At 41.7% G+C, this 18,768-nt stretch overlaps 1 protein-coding gene across 5 annotated transcripts in view; it reads right to left on the bottom strand.

Moving 5' to 3' along the window:
* Positions 1-18,627, bottom strand: part of fmnl3 (formin-like 3) — a 33,171-nt gene extending 14,544 nt beyond the window's left edge. For all 5 annotated transcript variants that reach the window (XM_056384557.1, XM_056384556.1, XM_056384559.1 and 2 more), the window contains exons 1-4: positions 18,004-18,627; positions 2,758-2,841; positions 2,535-2,615; positions 2,039-2,115 (exon numbers count right to left, since the gene is read on the bottom strand). In XM_056384557.1, coding sequence (XP_056240532.1) covers positions 2,039-2,115; positions 2,535-2,615; positions 2,758-2,841; positions 18,004-18,117 — 356 coding nt within the window. In that variant the 5' untranslated portion in view covers positions 18,118-18,627. The remainder of the gene's footprint in view (positions 1-2,038; positions 2,116-2,534; positions 2,616-2,757; positions 2,842-18,003) is intronic.
* Positions 18,628-18,768: the final 141 nt, after the last annotated feature.

Raw genomic sequence — 18,768 nt, 5'->3', positions numbered from 1 at the left:
ACTTAGAATATTGAGACTATTATTGACTGCTATTGGCTATTTTGAAAAAAGGCTATATGATGAGTGCAATGGAAGACACTTAAGTGTACAGGTTTATGTAGACAGGTGGATGTGCATTAATATTTTAGATATGCATGTTCATATAGAGGGTTAGGGTCTATGTCCTGCATGTTTACCTCCATATACTGTATATCTACTCTGTCTTACTCAGTGTAAATGCTTACTGGGCTTCACTGTAGAGCTGCAAAGATTAGATTAGAAATGAATCAATCATTTGATAATTGATCATTTACGTAATCTTTCAAGCAAAAATACCAAAGACTCGAAGGCCCTGGGTTCTCAAATGTGACTTGCTTTATTGATTTAAACATTTATTGGCATCACCTTAAGCTTTAGGATATTGTAACAGCACTTTTAATTGCAATGTGATGTTTTACAGAGCAAACAATTAGTCCATTAATTGAGAAAATTATTATCAGATTAATCGATAATGACAATAATTGTTAGTTCTAGTGCTACTTCACTGTACTCTGTTAAGAATGCATCTCTGAAGGGGGTCTCCCCTCCCATGACTGAGAGAAAATGGCAAGAATGCAATGGAGAGAAAACTAGAGCAAGGCTTCAGATTTCCTCCCCGTTTAAGTTTTCTGGAGAGAGAAACAACTCCAGACAAAGGAATTCCCATTGCGATGAGAGAAAGAATGTAGAGGGCATAAGGCTGGAGGAGCTGGGCTCAGGTTGAACCTCTGACAGCCAACAGTATTTAGTCTGCCTCCCCCCACAGACCCTCTTCACCTCCTCCCTGCTTCTTCAGGGAACTACAGGAGGGAGGGGGACAGTATTGGGGTAAAAGGTTCTTAAAATAGTCTTGAAGTGCTGCTTATGATGACAGGCTGCTGGCCAATGGCAGGAAAGCAATCAAGAGTCTCAAAGTAGCGGAGGGAAGGAGGGAGGTGAAAAGGGAAGAGAGGTGAGCGGAGGAACAGAGGGAAGCGAACAAAGCAGTAAGGTTGGGTGCAGGAGGGAAGAGGAGGAGGGGGTGGACAAGAAGGCGGGCTTGATCATCAGTTTCCTGTCTAACACCCCCCCCCCCCCCGCCTATTTCTCCCCTTTCTCCCTCCTTGCCTCTGACCCCTCACTCCTTCCTCTCTTGCAACCTCTCCCTTAACTTCTCTCCAACCAGTTGCTATTTCAGATTTTCTTGGCAATCTCAGGAATAACACATCAGAATGGGCCCAGGATTCAGACTCACACAATAAACCAGCATCTGTTACACTTAATCCCACCCACAAAAGTCTTCTGAAAATAGCTCTCCTTTTTTTTTTCTTTGCCTGTGAGTCTTTCTGGGAAATGCATTGAATCAGACCCTTTTGATGAAGTCTAATAGAATATGAGTTATTCTTGGAGCTCAGTGGATGCTATGGAAAATCAAAGCCTTTTTACAAGCTCCTTTTTGGTTTTCAGTGGCAAGTCACTGCAGCACATTTTTAGATGAAAGTATCTGTGTGACATCAGGTTATTAAGTCAAAATTCATGTCTGCAACACTGAGGGCAAAGGCTAGAAAGGCTGAACATAGCGTTCACATGCACAGTGGCGTATAGTAAACTATCGTATTGAATTCTATGACTAAGAATATCTAAGTAATACAAACGGTTGTTTGCTTTAGTAGAGAGAAATGTGTAAAAGTAAAAGCATCCCTGTGTGTGTTTTTGTGCTTTTCACTGGGTTCAGTGTTGGTCAGCCAGCCTTCCTGTCCCTCTGGCATACACAACAAAGCTTCCTGCTCACTATGGGGGAGTGGACGATGCAGCACAATGGCTACCATCTGGGCATTATGAGGACCGGCTCTATGAAGTGGAGCTGCAGAGCTTGGCAAGTTAAAACAATGGGGGAGATCAGGGCACCAGAGACAGCTCTGGATCCCAAACAGGACTGTTCTTTACAAGAGGAAATAATCATTTGGTTTCATTAAGCTTCGTGCACCAAGAAGTAGATCTGTATAATTTGCCGGAAAAATGGGAGATTAGAATTGATTACCCAATGTGGTTTGTCCTCAGCGATATCTCCAGCTCCCTCAAGACTTTTGTGGATTCCTGCACTCGCCTGCGAAACTTCTGTAAGACACAATGGAAGCAGAGAGTTTTGCTGCAGATTTATCAATGTGCAAGTGTAACTTAAGAAGACAGGTTCTTAAATCAGTTAATTTTACTTACTGTATTTCATTTCACACAAATCAGAAATAAAAAAGAATACAATTATACAAACATAATAATAGTAACGGGTGAAAATGGGACACCCTGACGCTTGTGAGTTTGGGCCCAGTCACTGCAATACCTACATCCTAATACTTAACACCTTAAAATCCTAAAAGGAATAACTAAATGGTCCAATACATCTATTCCATCAGTCCACATATCAATTTAAAAGGCAAGATACACAATCATCAATAAATGATAGATAGATTAAAAAACAGAATTTGATGTTCCCTTTTAAAGTGAACTTAAAGATATAAAGGTCATTTGTGCTGTCCCACCTTGCGTGTGACTCCGGGGTCTAAGTATCCTCGTAGCTTCTGGATGTAGGTGTGAGGCGGATTCTTCACCTGAAACCTTTCCTGAGGACACATAACAGAGTCAGCATTATAATGTGTGTTTGCTGAAGTCATTGTTGCTGGTGCAGAGTGAGTTATAAGGGCAGGTGTGTGTACACTGTCAGTGCCGGTTTGGCAATTATTGAATTGGAGTTAATGAATGCACCTGGTCGCAGATCAGGTCCCATTTCTTCTCATTGTCATACTGTCTGAGGAGCCGCGCTTTGTCTGGAGGCAGGTTCATAGAATTCTGAAAATATAAAACATTATCATTAGTTTCAGTTATAACCACATATTTCCTTTTTTCTGTTTATTTGATTATTTATAGAAGCTGTTGATTTAGAGTAGTGTGTGTCACTGGGATTTCATAGACTTCTGGCGCCAAGGGGAAACCACGGGAACAAAATTTTAGGGACTTGCACCATGACCTCACTTCCTGTGTTGACTTTCAGCATCCTGCAGGCTGACACAGGAGATGAACTGCATCTCCTCTGCACTATACAGCTTCACTATCATTCAAGCAATACTTTGCTTTTAACCACAACAAGCCACTATCAGAGTACGGGCCTATTACCAGGCCTGTCGTCTAATCCTGCAATAAAAACACTTGAACGCAGCATGAGGTGTCCTGAGGCAGCCAGTTTACTGTGGCTCAAATTAAATCCTAAATGCTCTAATTTGTTTTTGGAGACCAATCCACTGAAGCGTTTTATGTCCTTGTGACCACTGTAAAAAAAAAAAAAAAAGTATATGACACAAGGTTTTGACTAATTACTTCCTTGACCAAGCCAAGAGCTTATAAACAGGGGCTAACATGGAAATCTTAAAAATTAGGAAGGGCAACAATATGAGGGAGCTCGCCAGCCCCTGAAACTGATCCCCTAAGCGTTTCTCTTTGAAGAGACATGAGGGATTGTTTGCACTGGGAACCCTCATTTACACCCGTATCAACAGTACCCCATAAGCCCGGCCACAAACGGCCTGTCAGCTTGACTTTTGACCTGTAGCTATAACTCTGCCTGCCGTCTAAAACGCAACACCCTGCCCTGTTAACCCGTCCCAGGCCAGACATGATGTTCACACTGGTATTTTGCCACTGGTGGTGTGTTTGATAGATGGAAAATAACACATACTTGTTCCTATGACAACCAGTGACTGGTAGTGGTGGAATATCGCATGCAACTATTTTTAAATTAGTTTTCCACATCGGGACCACATTGCTCACTCCGTCAGCACGGTCATGAATCATGCGAGTAAGTTCACGTTAAATGGCAATATTTTTGTGATGACAAATTACAAAATGCACCCAGGAACAAATAAAGCAACCTTAAACTGGAAAAAGCCCTTTAAAAACCTGCCTGACAAATCTTTAACAGGCTATAACTGCAGCGGAAAGCACTGCCAAGATGTGACTGTACATACGGTTTCTAAAGCATACTGATTTAACCTGCTTTAGAAATCCCATGCAGGAGAGAGGAGAGACGCAACATGCATACCAGATGTCCAGAATTACAGGAGGAATGTGTCTTGTTTATAGTAGTAGTTTATAGTAGTAAATTTTTCTCTCTTGTCTGACCCCCAAGCTGCTCTCTCCTCCTCCGTTTGCCCCGGTAGAGATTTTACCTACAACACAGTCTCTAGAAAGGTCGTACTATAGGCGAAGATGAATTATTAATTAATAAATGATCTGTCTGTCAGTATCTTAGCAAGGGCTGGACACTACACACAATTCTTATTAGAAATAAAGACAGTTAGTGACCCTCATAACAAAAAAGAGAATTGATTACAGTATATCAATTTCCTTATTAATTAAATTAATGCATTCCATGAATAATAATCATTTGGGTTCACTGTAGGGCTGAAACAATTAGTCAAATTGATTATTGATTAGTCGACTGCCACAAAACCAAACAGCTCCAGATGACGGTCCATAGGCCTGGGTTTGAAACAAAACAACCGAATGGTGAATGAAAAAAATAAGCCCAGATATCTGCTCCAGCATCTGTCAGGGCCCAAAGTTGAGTTCCCTTTGTTTTCTCGGTCAGTCATGCATACGAAAGTAGAACTGTGGAGCAAACAGGCAAAGAGCAAGGTCTCCTTCTGTAGTAATTTGATTCTGAATTACTGGAAAACATGCAGACCAGACACGCACACACACACACACACACACACACACACACACACACACACACACACACACACACATACACACATACATACTGATGTTCATCCATTTTGTAAAGATAAAAAGTAGTAGTTAAGGGATTTCAGAACGATTTCAGTTATAGAAAGTTCATTAGAAGTGAAGAACTGTATAGACTATCAACATTCATCATTCATTATAAGGCGTGAACACACACCGAGGACTTTGATGTTTAATAATGTTCTGCTCTCTGTCAGTTAGAGCCTCAGGTACTGTAAACAAATACGGGTGGGACTGCGTGCAGATGTGTGCGGAGCTACAACTCTTTAAAAAAACAGGTATAAAAGATATTGCTCACATGAACACGGGGGTATAGAGACCAGGTTTCTCCTGCGACAAGGCAAAAAGCAGAGGGGATGTTTCCTTTCTGACTAGATTTGGGTAATTTGAGCCAAGTAACCCAATTTAGCTAATTTCATTTCACTTTCTCCCACAGTGATACAATCTTGCACTTCCTGTGTTTATAAGACGCTAAAAGAAGTCGTTTTATGGAGGGGAAGGAGCTGTGGCTCTTTATAGTTTCGGATTGACCGGACCATTTTAGGGATAAAATACTACAGAAATGCTAAAAATGTTTGGTGCCTGTTATGTTTCCATGTTCCCCACGTACTCTCTCCTGCTGCAAGGTCTTTCTTGTTTGACCTGAGACTAGATCGACAAAGGACTGAATGTGGAGCTTTGTTTTGATTTGGTGCTGTGCCATTCCCATCCTTTGACATTTGAGCTATTTTTTTTTTTTCCCTCATAGAAAATTGCTAACAATGGCTGGTGGGCAGGGTCAGTGTTTGCCCCCTGGTGCTGCTGTGTGGACTCAGAATCTGAGTAAAACACAACACCAGTACCCTGCACAACCAGATGGACTGGTTCCATTATCACCACTATCTCTCTGATCATTAGGCCTCCATTGTGATCCAGGACAAGAGAGTAAGCTACTGAGGAGACAGAATGAAAACCCCAGTCTACTACTCTAATATTGTTTAACTTTTCAAAAGATCAATATAAATAGATAGATAGATAGATAGATAGATAGATAGATAGATAGATAGATAGATAGATAGATAGATAGATAGATAGATAGATAGATAGATAGATAGATAGATAGATAGATAGATAGATAGATAGATAGATAGATAGATAGATAGATAGATAGATAGATTGGAGAGGATTGGAGAATAGTTGATTGATAGAAAATGAATCAACACTAAGTCTGATTCAATGATTAATCATTTTAAAATGATTAACTGGTTTCAGTCTCTTAAACGTGGGAATTTTTAGCTTTTATTTGTTTTATGTTACTATAAATTTCATACATTTGGGTTTTGGACAAAACAAGCAATGATGTAACCTTGAGTGCTGAGAAAAGGATTACTCAAAAATATGAATGTCAGATTAACTGATGGTGAGAATAGTCACTAGTTGTGGTCCTAGGATGAGCAGCAGGTAAATAACCTGAAAAAAAGAAGGTATTATGCTCAAAGTATAGAAATGCAAAGTGGGACAAGCGTTAAGATGGAAAAGGATGTTGTAGAGCAGCACAGACCAAACCAGGGTATAAACTCTAAAACAGAGAGACATTTGAGCCATTGACAAAGGAAGAGTGAGGTTTTAAAGACTCAACAGTTAAAGTAGTTGACGGGGTCAGGTTGCCGGTTAAGGAGGCATGCAGAGTCCAGAAGAGACATCAGGGACTTAGCGGAGCGCTGAAGTCACGCACAGACCCCCACTACCCGAGGGGGGGGTGCTGGAGAGCTCATGGTCACTTCAGACTTCAGAGTCAACAGGGCAATTCCATCTGCCCTCCGCGGGACAGCTTCCTAATCTGAGCTGATTTACAATTAGCCTTGAGTTAAGTTTATGACCTGCAGCTCCAGCCGGACGCTCCCAGAGAGACAAATGGAAAAGAGTGACAGGATGTTTCCTCGCTGATCTTTGTCACAGCTTCACACTTTCAGTCAGGATGAGATATAACACCATCGTACTCCAAACTAAACTACTCTGCCTGTTTGTTTTCGTAGAGGATCCTGCATTGACAAATTTACTCCCTGAGTTGCTAACAGGCATGCAGCAGGTTTTTATTCTGCCAGACCTCTAAGGTAAAGATGTGACTGCGTTGTTTGATTTGAGACTGTTACATTTTTTAAGAAATGGATGAAACCCTGAAATATGTACAGATGATCAAAAACTGGGGAAGCTGGATGAACAGACAACCTGAAAACATAATGCCTCTGGCCCTGGCTGTGTCTCGCGTGGAGGTATAAAAAGCTAATGTGCTTTGTCTTATCCCATGTAGATCTAATTTTCAGACTGAAATACCCTAAAAGTGGCCGACTAGGCAAACGCATTGAGTGTGACTCTCTCTTTTGTGCTGTATCAGTGGGTTGGAAGCCCAGAGTCTGTGTTTTTTATCTACTCTGAAAGGTTTACACAGGCCAGACTTAGTTGTCATCAGCTCAGAGGGGAAGGAGTGGGTGGCTGAAGAGCTAACCATGCCGGACAGAGCCTGTGGCAGTTCAGACACAGAGGCCCAGACGGCCCCCTTTACCCCCAACCCGTCTGAGAGTCTGCTCATCAGGGTGGGGTCCTGGAGGAAAGAACCTCTAATGGAAGCTGTCCCGCCAACATAATCAAGGGTCACAGACACCAACGCAGCACAACACGACAGTACACTGAACTTAGAACACATTCAAAATTTTCAAATTAGACTGGATAAAGATAAACAAAAAGCAATAATCTACATTAAAAGTCAAACATTTGAATATTTAAGGAGGAGTTCAACATTTTGGGAAACATGTTGATTTGCTGTCGTGCTTAGACTTACTGTAGGTGCTTTTAACGTCATATTTAATGTACTGATGTTCTCATCAAACTCAACAAGGTGAATCAGCAAATGTCCCATAACGTCGAACTATTCCTTTAAAACTATACCAACAAAAACTTTAATTATGGTATCGCTAATTCATCAGTGGACTTGTTGAGATAATGTACTGTATGTTGTGATTTGGTGCTACACACATAAAACTGAAGTTAATGGAATTTGAATTATTTTTAAAATCAATTCTGTGACCTTTTAGTTGCCAGTTTATATATAATAATATATCTTAATCTTTTTTGTGCCTTTTTGTTCAGACTTCAGCAGATAAAGCCTGAACAAAAACCATTCGAGGTTACTGAAAATAAAAAGAGTGGATCAGCTTTTCCAGATCCTGTGTGGAAATGAATCCTGTGACTCTTGCTACACCTGTCAGAGGATAAAAGGTTGATGTTTCCACCACGTATCTAATATGGTTGAGAAAATTTAGATCTGAGTCCACGATAACAAAAAGATAAATTAAAAATCTCAGAGAAAATGTATTGTCCTGTATTTGTGAAGTAAACGCAACATATTCTGTTTCAGCCATAAATGAAAAAGCAACACATTTCAGAAAATTTCAGTGATCCGGTAACATAAGAAAATACTGCACCAGCCAATGAAGGGAAAGATAAGACCTGTAACTCTTCAACAGAGCGCACCGTCTGAAGAAGAAAAAGCCAGGCCACTGATCCCTGTCAGGAAGTGGAGCCAACAAGGAGGCAAAGAAAACACAATGATTATGGGACCTGGCATGACTATGTTTTCTTTAAGCATATTAACTGAGTATATTTCAGAGGGGAAAGTGATGCACCAGTCCTTTCTCTGCCAGAGGCGGCTCCATATAGTTAAAAAAAAAAAAAGAAAAAAGAGAAGAGCACTACATAACTGCCTGCATCCTCACAAACGCTAAGAAAGACAGGAAGGGTAAATATAGAACTGACTTCTGACGTCTGTCCGTCAGACTGTACATGTCACGACGACTGACTGTAGGTTATGAGTATATGAGGTGGGGCTCGTCAAACCAGATGACCTGATGGGATTACGTCATTTATGGTAAACGTAAGTGTGAATCAGCCGATGACAGCATCTAATAAACATCACACTAGCTTTTTGTTAATGAATGAGGCTGTCAGGGCTTTTGTTTGGATTCCTCCTTTTCCTTGGTACTGAAACACAATGAGAGGAGACAGGATGAGAGACTCAGCTGTTGTCGTCACCGGGCTGCAGGGACTTCCTCAACTCTTCAGGAAATCAAAAACTTGCCTTGAGTAATGTTAGGTTTGGTCCGGGGCTGTTATGTGTAATACAAGCATGTGTGTGTGTGTGTGTGTGTGTGCTCCACACGTATCCACTCCTACAATGTGTTTATGTGTGTATGAATGAATGAATGAATACAAGCTTTTCCAGCTCCAAGTTAAACTGAATTAAAAGCGACAGAGCAAAGTGTGAGAAAACACTGCCCCCCTTTCTCTGAGCAGACATCCGATCACCCTACAGCTCTTTTGTGAGGTAACCCGAACCAGGCAATCACAACAAAGCATGAGTCCTGCACAAAGATGCTGGAAGACCGGGAGGTGGATGCTACCAGCCCTCCCAAAGACAGAGACCGAAGGTGGGAAGGACGGACAGCAGTGAGGAGAAGACGTTTTTCTTAAAGGGAAGAGTCACGTTAAGTTTTCAGTAGCCCTCCCTGTCCGCTCCTCCTGATGCTGGACCTTGTTTACAAAGCAAACATAAACAGGCTCAGTAAAGAGCTTGTTTATTAAGATGTTAACATAACAGGTAGGAACTTCCACCTCATTTACTTGCAAACAGAGTGTCAATGGACAAACCACATTCTTCACAGGAGAAACCTGAAGCTTGTAGTCTGTGAAAACAAGTCAGACAAGTGACCGCAAAACAATTGTGTAAATTGTTTGCTGTTTTTCTAAACATGAAAAAATAAAGGTGAAAATCTCTATATGTTCTATACAAACTAAACTCTTCCTAAACTGATATCAGTTGGTATAGTTTTAGATCAGGGTTAGAAATAGAGATCATTTTATTATTGATAAATCTGTCAATAACGTATCAGAATTAAAATATATAGTGACAAATGGAAATCACAATTCCAAGTTGAAGTTGGTTTTTACTAACCGACTAACTAACTAATTTATAGTGATATATAACAGAAAAGCAGGGGATGTGTGGCATTTTTGCTTAAACGATTAATCAGTTGTCAGAATTACTTTTTGTTGATTCATCTTTGAATTGTTGATCATTTTTGGTCACTATTTTTGAATTGTTCAGCTTTAGATTTGGATTAGATTAGATAAGAGCAGACAAAACTCAAAGTCGTTCTAATGGCTGAGACTTTCCCTGAGTGGCGTTGCAGCTGAAATCATGGGGTGCTAAATCCCCATTAAATCAGGAGTTAAGGGAAACACAGTTTACAGCTGTGGTGTGAGGTTTTCAGCCTCCTGCCCTCATGCTGGTCCGCTACCTTCCCTCCTCCAGCCTCCCTGAACTCACATCTTCTAGTCTGTGACCTCTGAGTCACTCTGTTGAGAGAAATAACTTTCCCTCCAGTCCCTTCTTTACAACTCACAACCAAACGGACATTCCACAGCCAGTCAAAGCAACAGGAAGTTGGTGAAATACCATTTTCGGTTGACAAATCAAGAACCACCTCCCGCTACCCACTGGCTAATATTTTTATTTGCCCGGTGACATAGCAATAATTGACAGCGGTGATTGCTGGGTTCAAGCTAGAGACCATTATCATCACAGACGTCTTTGAAGCCTAACAGCCACAGCCTGAGATAAAGATGAAAATGTCCTGAGCTCAAGGTCCCTCTGAAGCCAGATGATCCTAAAGCTTCAAAAGTCAGCCAGCTCGAAATGCACACTTGTTTACATGAGCTTATCTAGGAAGTTTCTCTGTTTCAAAACAACAATGACGTAAAACTATCCCAGCAATCCCACCTGACAACTTTACTGTCCAATTTATTTGTTTTTTGAACATACTGTATCAAGGAAATGACGCCACAAACAAAGATACAAGTGAGGTTAGGACTGAGTTATAAATAAATACGACAATTGGTCATGAATCAGAGGTATTCGTTCATTCCTGTGTGGTGAACATCCTGTTTGTTCTCCTCTGTGCGTCCGTGCAGGGGCCAGGGAAGCCCCAGACAGCAGACGATATATACAGGGAATCTCAGGAATGCAGGTACATGAATGCCTCAATAATTCATGCCGGTCAGGCCTTTTGACACACTGCCCAGTTAAAAAGATGAAGGTCGGCCAAAGAGAAAGGGCAACAAATCTGAGCCTTAGCTGCACAGAAATAAAAAATTATGAATCAAATGAACTTTCCAAGGATTCATCTCCTTGGAGGAAGTTTGTGATAGAGGGAGAAATTGTGATGATAAAAAGGAACAAAAACCAAAGCCAAAAACAAAAGTAAATACATGCCAAATTCACACAAATCAGATTACCAGTCACATGTCTTTAAAAAATTCCCCTTTTTTTTTCAATAGGACTTCATTCAGTTGAAGTGTCACTGTGAAAAGGCATTAAAGGAAATGAGAGGTGGCAAGACGAAGAAAGACTACCGTCTGTCATTTAAGGAAGGCCAGGGAAATAATTACATTACGTCACCAGTATATGGTGTATAAGTAGCATCAAGCCATAATACACTGGCTCTCAAAATGAGCTTACAGCAGTTCCTCTGAGCCTCCACGTAAAAACAGTGCAGAGGCACAAAAGGCACCAGGGGATGAGGCCCCCTCTCTAAAACAACACTGACTGACAGAGTCCCCATTGTATCGAGGAGGAAACCACTTCTCCAACCTACAGCCTTGGTGCAGCTGCATTAGAGCAGCATGCAAACCCCCACTGACACGCACAGATGCACACACACACACGTGCACATACCCCAAAAACACTCACATATGCATATAAATGGCAAACACATGCAGTTTCTGTGCAAAGATGAACACATCAAGATACACAAACGTTTTAGTGACGTGAGCAAACTAGTTATGTCTTACTAGTTGCTGTTTCTGAGGCTGGAGAGTCAAAAAAAAAAAAGAATAAATCTATTCCTATACAAGTATCTGGAAAAGTAAACAAGACAAATACACCTTATTCTTAAGCCTTATAGGGCTGTCTGGCTTAAAGGAATAGTTCAGCATTTTGGGTAATACACTTGTTTGCTTGGTGCTGAGAGTTATATGAGAAAATCAGCACCATTCTCATGTTTAATAGCTAAATATGAAGCTATAGCCAGCAATGGGTTAGCTTAGCTTAGCACAAAGTCTGGAAACAGAGGGAAACAGGTAGCCTGGCCTTGTCTAAACATAACTTGCTATTTTCACACACTGGTTTCTGTATGAATCAAACAAGTGAGAAATAATGTGTTGATTGGTGATCTTAAGCGTTGCAGGTGGGTGGATTTTCTTTTTTTTTTTTTTTACATTTTACAGAGCCAGGCAAGCTAAGCTACATCTGCTGCTGGCTGCAGCTTCACATTTCCAGGACAGACACAACAGTGACATTGATTTTCTCATCTAACTCGAGGTAAGAAAGCAAATAAGAGTATTTTCCAAAATGTTGTATGTACTATTCCTTTTAATAAAATCAACCACCCTGCTGGATCTCATGAAGAAATCTCAGACACAATCTATGTTGAATCTGGACATGTTTTATCTGTTCAGTCATGGTCTTTAACTTGACCTTTGCTTTCCAAAATAACTGCAAGGAGAGAAGTAGAGAAGCAGTAAAACTCGCCATAAAGCCCGGCCCAGATTGGGGAATTGTTGCCCGAGGGTGGAGAGAGCCAGGTGGACAGCCTTGTGCTGAACCCCCCAGCCTGCACTGCTGCTCTAAAACCAAGTTAACTGTGTGCACTCAACTCCCATAATCCCCCTCTTCCTGGGACACGGTGGTGGGTGGCTGAGCCAGATGTACACAACTCCTCCAACTCCAAGTGACGCAACAAACACATTTTCTCTTTTTAGAAAAGAGGAATGATGTGTGTGAGAAAGGGAGTGGTAGATGTATTAGACACATAAATAAACTGAAACCACCATTTAACAAATAAAAATGATTTACGTCTAATAAACACATTGCACAGCTTGACTCCATTAGTTCCACTTGAGTGGCATCTATCAGACACGGCAGCTTTCTTTAGACTTCAGCCATCAACAAACAGTGATGTCAGACAGGGCAGTGGAGTCACATTGTCAACAACGCAAACTTCTCCATCTGTAGTTTTCCCAGCATTGAAGTGCTACTTTTCCTCTCGAACAATGAAACCTCAAAAGAAAAGCTGCGATGGCAGGCCACATCTACGCATGATGCAACTTGATGTCAGAGGATAAAAGATGTGGGCGAGTTGAGCAGAGTCAGACAAATCAGTTAGGATGGTTTCCAGTGCAATCAAGTGGTGAAAATAATCCCATGCTGCTCCCGTAACAGCTCTTAAATATGTGCGCGCTGTTTAAAAATGCTGGTAAAGTCATTACAACCAAGAACAGTGGCAGGCCGCCAGTTGAAAGAGAATTTTCCCTCTCTGAGTTCTCCTGCGGCCTCAGCCTAGACTAGACCGCAGGAATCCAGCAGTGGATTGGTGCACGGGTACTTTGAAAGAGGATCCCAGGCCAGACGTACACCTTTGAAAATGCCACTCACTCATTCCACATCATTTCCATAAAGACAGAGTCATATGGAGAAGGTTATCTCATGGGCCAGACCCTCAGAGAGAGAGAGAGTAAATTCAGGGAATGGGAAGGTAGGAGAAACTCTGACTGGATGACTGAATGAGAGGTTCCACTTCCAGGAATATGTAAAAGTTACCAAGGACAAAGAGCCAAAAACTATCAGGAGAATGCAACCAGTGACCAAGATATATTTTTATAGATATGACTTGTATGGATTCTACGTCGCGCATCTACATTCATCTACCTGTGAGGTCTACGTAGATCTATATCTCTAGCTGCATATCTAATTGTATGTTACGCACCAGTAGTTGCCTGCAGGAACACAGTTCTTACTGTAAAGCAAACCAACCACAACGACCACTGGCTACAATACAATTTCCTGTGTAAAATGAAGAAAGGAAAATGCCAGGCAGCTGTTTCCAACCACAAAAGATAGAGCTGAGGCTGTTTCTGACAATGCTAGACAAAAAAAAAAAAAAAGATGGGAGAAGTGATATGATGCTTTTAGCACATGCTGCCGGTTAAACCTGACCCAAGCATTTTATTAGCAGACCGCATGAAGTAGTCAAAGCTAACCCAGGGGTCTCGCTCCTCTTCCACTGGCTTCAGCCATCTACAGTAGAGCGGTCCTGTTAAATTCATTAGCCCAGGGATATTACTACACTGGCGAAGGCTGCTGCACCCATGACATCATTATGGGCAGCTGTCATTCCAGAGGGACGTCTGCGAGCTGTGTCTGAGAAAGAGAGAGCGAGAGCGGTCCGGCCGCACAGATGCAGACACATCCATTTACACCAGCATGCCATCATGAAGCAGGAAACACAGTGCTCCAGAGGAGGGGAAATGACCCATTTCAAAATATCTATTTATGGAGAGTGTTTCATTTGTTTAGGCTACTAATGTCTCTGCTTACAAATACTGAAAAAAAAAAGGATCTGCTCAGTTTAGCAGAGAGAAAAAGCAATGTGAACTCATTGACTATTTTTGGCATATATGATAGTTTGGAAGGAGCACCCAGAAGTTTAGCCACTGCCAGACACCAAAGCCGTGGCCTCGTCTTCCTGAAGAGCTCCAACCACACAGACAGAAGCTTTTGATGTACCTTTATCTCACAACAAGGGGCAAGCGGGGCAGAGAGAGGACCATTGTCTGATAAGGACACTAAAATATACAAGCATGTTGTTCTTTCCCACAAAGTAAAGGAAATCTGGAGCTACTGTGGGGTAGGCCGGGGTGGAGTTAGAGAGCTTCAAAACTTTTTCTTTTTTTTTTCCTAGTCAGAAACACAACTGAAATGTTGAGTCTACTGCCTCTTGCACAGAAATCATCTGCTCTGCACGGCTGGACATAATAACAGGGACTGACGTTGTGTGTTTAAGGGCAAACAACTGCAGACTGCTTCAGTCTCTGGGCAGGGTGAATGTTGATATGAAATGATTTCCAGTCTTTCTTAAAGGGAAACGTGACGGCTACAAATCTTTTTAGAACGGTTAACCCATCAGTCGTGGAAAAACCTTACAGTCATCTAAACTTTCTCTTTACAAGGACCCACTTACTCAAGCAGTGAAGGAAAGAGACACAACTTGAGCTGTCATAATAGCGCTTACTGTACAGTGTAGTACAGTGTATAATTGTCGTAATGGCTGAGAGTAAGCACAGCAGTCAACAAGCAGGCCTTGAATGGCCTCTTGCTGTGCGAGTCTCTTCATATGAGAGCTTTACTCTGTAGCTGCTGATAGCTCTGGCAAGCAAATAATGGCTTTATTCCAGAAACACAGAGGGCCCACAATGTACTCAAGAATGAGACTATCTGAGAACTGCTGTGAGGACCTTGGCTCTCTACTGCTTTATACTGTAATTAAGGTCTTAAACAGCTGAAAATCAAGGCCGGGTGTGGTTGGATGTTGAAATGTGGAGCAAGGAGCACAAAATAAGTACCTGTAAGAAACCTTCATGCTACTGTTTGACAAAAAATAGAATAAATAAACAGACAAGTTGCCTATTCTCTACGTGAAAACTTATTTAATACAGAGTCAGAGTCTGGATTGGAGCGCTCTCTGTTTTCTGTTTGCATGTGTGTGGAGCAGAGCAGGGCTGGAAACACTAGTCAAATACGCAACTCAAACAAAAGTCTTGTGAATAATATCACATGAGGGATATTCTACCATTTACATTCAGTCACTGTGCGGAGGGAACTTTGGCATCCTGTTGTAACCGTTTCATTGAAAATACATCCACTTGATATTATTGTTTCACTGCAGGCCAGTGGATTCCTGTGGCTTGTGACCCCCAATGAACCCAAAGAAGAACTTGTGACTTCTTACCACAGGTGACGGTCTGGGTTCAGACGAGGGCAGTTTAACCAAAAAGTGATTTTCAGATTTCTCTCTTTTAAAGGAAGAGTTCGACTATATCTAACTTGGGACATACACTCGGCTGATTTCCTGCCAGGGGTTGATTAGAAGCTGAATACCACTCTCATATGTGTCTGTTAACAAAGTGTAAAAGCCTCAGCTGCTGACAGTGACCCTGTGAAACCACAACTTGCTGTTTCTGCGCTCTTCTGCGCGGATTAAACAAACAAGATATAACACATTAGCTAGTGAGCTTTAGATCGACTGGTAGGCGGAGTATTTGGACATAGCCAAGCTAGCTGTTTCACCCTGTTTCTACTCTTTGTGCTAAGCTAACTGGCTGCTTGGTTGTTTATCCTACAAACACCAGAGTGGTATTGATCATCAGCAAGAAAGCTAATAAGAGCATTCCAATTCCAACAAGTCAAAAAGTCAATCTTTCAGAAGTCAAAAACACACTTGTTGATACTTGTATGAACCTAATTTATTTCTAAGACCTTCAACAGGTAAATTTCAGATCATTTCATATTCATTACATCTCATGAATGTCCAAAGACCAAGACATTGTGTGGGGACAATGTGGAGGATTATTTGGGTTCTTCCACAACAAGAGTTTTTGATTCCTCACACCTGTCCAGTATGACATACTGGCAAAGAAGAACTTTAATGTCATTCTTACCAACAGGGAAATAGATACATTTGAAGAAAAGTTCTTTGTTTTGTTTTTTTCCCCTGTCCCCTTTAACCATCTTAGGGGATTAACAATTATTTTTCATTATTAGATCTGACAAATATGGGGCCGGCTGTGGCTCAGGAGGTAACTAATTAGAAGGTCAGTGGTTCGGCTCCTCTAGGCCGCATGTCGAAGTATCCTTGGGAAAGACACTGAACCCCACGTTGCCACTGATGGCTTTTCCATTAGTGTGTGCATATGTGTGTGATGTGCGACTGTGTAAGTGAATGGGGGAATGTGGCAAGTATTGTAAAGCACTTTGAGTGGTCTGTAAGACTAGAAAGTACTATATAAGTTCAAGTCCATTTACAATTATTTTCTTGGTAAATTGGTCAGAACACAGTCAAAAACGTCCATAAGTTTCTAAAGCCCAAGGTGATGTCGTTAAAAGTTGTGTCTGGTCTGGCCAACAGCCCAAAACCTAAACATATTACATTTACTATCAAAAAAGACAAAAATCATCACACTGGAATGGCTGGAACCAGATAAAATGCTTTGTATTTGTCATTAAAGTATGACTTGAAGGATTAATCACTTATGAAAATAAACGTCATTGCCAATTAAGAATCTGTTTATTAGTTAATTAGCTAATCATTTCCGCCAGCACCCACTCCCTTAGGTTGACATGAGCAATAACAGCCTGACACAGAAGTTATTGTAAGTTGAAGTCCACGTTGTTGTTCCTAAAAAAGAGACAATTTGTAAAGTCCCTTCTTGTGATGTGCCAATAAATGAAATGCCCCCTCAACGTAGGATGACAGAAGAGTCACTTGACTGTGTTGATAGATGGTAAAAGTGGGTGTTGACTGTGTGTTCATTATTACAAAGCGCTCAGACAGCTCAACTCCAGCCCGATGTGGAGGGAGGGAGGAAGGGAGAGAGGCAGGGGGAGGTGGGACTCTTCGGGTGTGGGAGTTTTGGGGGAATTCAGAAAATGTTGTTTTCAGATGGTTTGCCTGCGGCGAGAACATTTTCTAAATAAACCGAAACGCAGAATGCTGTGATGTGATGTGCCGTGCCGTGTCAAGGATGTACAGTGTAACGTCCTTTTCTTCTCTGCAGAACAAAAACCTTCACACCCCACCTCCACCTCCTCCACCACCACCACCTCCACCCTTTCACGGCACAACCATGCTGTGCTCAGTGTTTGCCACTTCAGCCAAACGCTGAGTTGTCTGACTTTAGAGGAGACAAAAGAACCGCAGGAGAGGGGGGGGGACAGCAGGCAGGGGATGAGGGGCGGGACGGCACACATCGGTTCATTTAAAACATCAGCAGCTCATAATGGACGAGAAGTGTAAATACACACAGACTTTTCATCTAGAGACACAACAATAAAAGTATAGCTACTTTTTTTTTGTAATGACAGAAACAACACCGTCCACCATCAGGAATGTGTATGTTGGCACTATTTGAAATTTGAATGGAGAATATCAGTTTATGAGGCAGTTTCACAGATGGAGTCAAAACAACAGTGGTAGAAGAAATGAAATCTCCATCTGCATAATGTGTCATAATTCAACATATTTCAAAGTTGGAAACCAAACTGAGATGATTACAACTTACCAAAACAATGGCAAATTTCTCCTCCAGCTCGGTGGGGTCAGGCATGGGCACCTTCAGAGGCATGATGTGATGCTTCATCTCCGACTGTCCGTCCACACTTTCTATATTCCCCATTTTCCCCCAGCAGCAGCAGCAGCAGCAGCAGCACTGGATCCCCTTGTCAACCTCAAAACCTTGCAATCCCTCAGCTTCTTTCAGTGATGATAATCCAAGTTAAAAAAAAAAGAAAAAGAAAAAGTATTCCAACAATTTCATTAACGGATGAATCCAAATAATCCACTTCTCCACACCGAGATAAACAGCTGACAGTGCAGTAGTCTCGTGTTACTGTCCCAAAATGCCATTTACACGTACTCACGAGTTTAGGTTTACAGTGTTTTCCACTGTAGTTTCCCTTCAAAACGTATTCTCAAAAGTAATAAAAGTACAACTTTCTCTTCCGGAAAGTACTTTCTAATTTGCCTGGCCAATCCATTACTTACAAAAAATTCCCCCCCAGCGACAGAGACAACTTTCAAACCCCGAACAACTGTAACTTTTAGTTGCTCCTCAACTTTCTTGGCTACGACGTGTTTCCATTCATTATTGTTGTGTGATCCTGATTAAGCTCTTTGCTGTTGCCTCCACTCAGAGGCAGGGTTTCTTCTCTGGCCCCGCCCCGAGCTTTAGGGGGGGTAGGCAGCGCTCACCGTTGGCTCAAACACCTGTCAGTCACTTCATCTTTGTTTTCCCCGCCCCTCACATCTGGAGGCAGCAGGCCCACAT

Source organism: Seriola aureovittata, chromosome 9 (assembly GCF_021018895.1).
Source record: "Seriola aureovittata isolate HTS-2021-v1 ecotype China chromosome 9, ASM2101889v1, whole genome shotgun sequence".
Taxonomy (NCBI): domain Eukaryota; kingdom Metazoa; phylum Chordata; class Actinopteri; order Carangiformes; family Carangidae; genus Seriola; species Seriola aureovittata.
The sequence above is the reverse complement of the archived record's forward strand: the minus strand, read 5'-3'. Positions and strand labels throughout refer to the sequence as shown.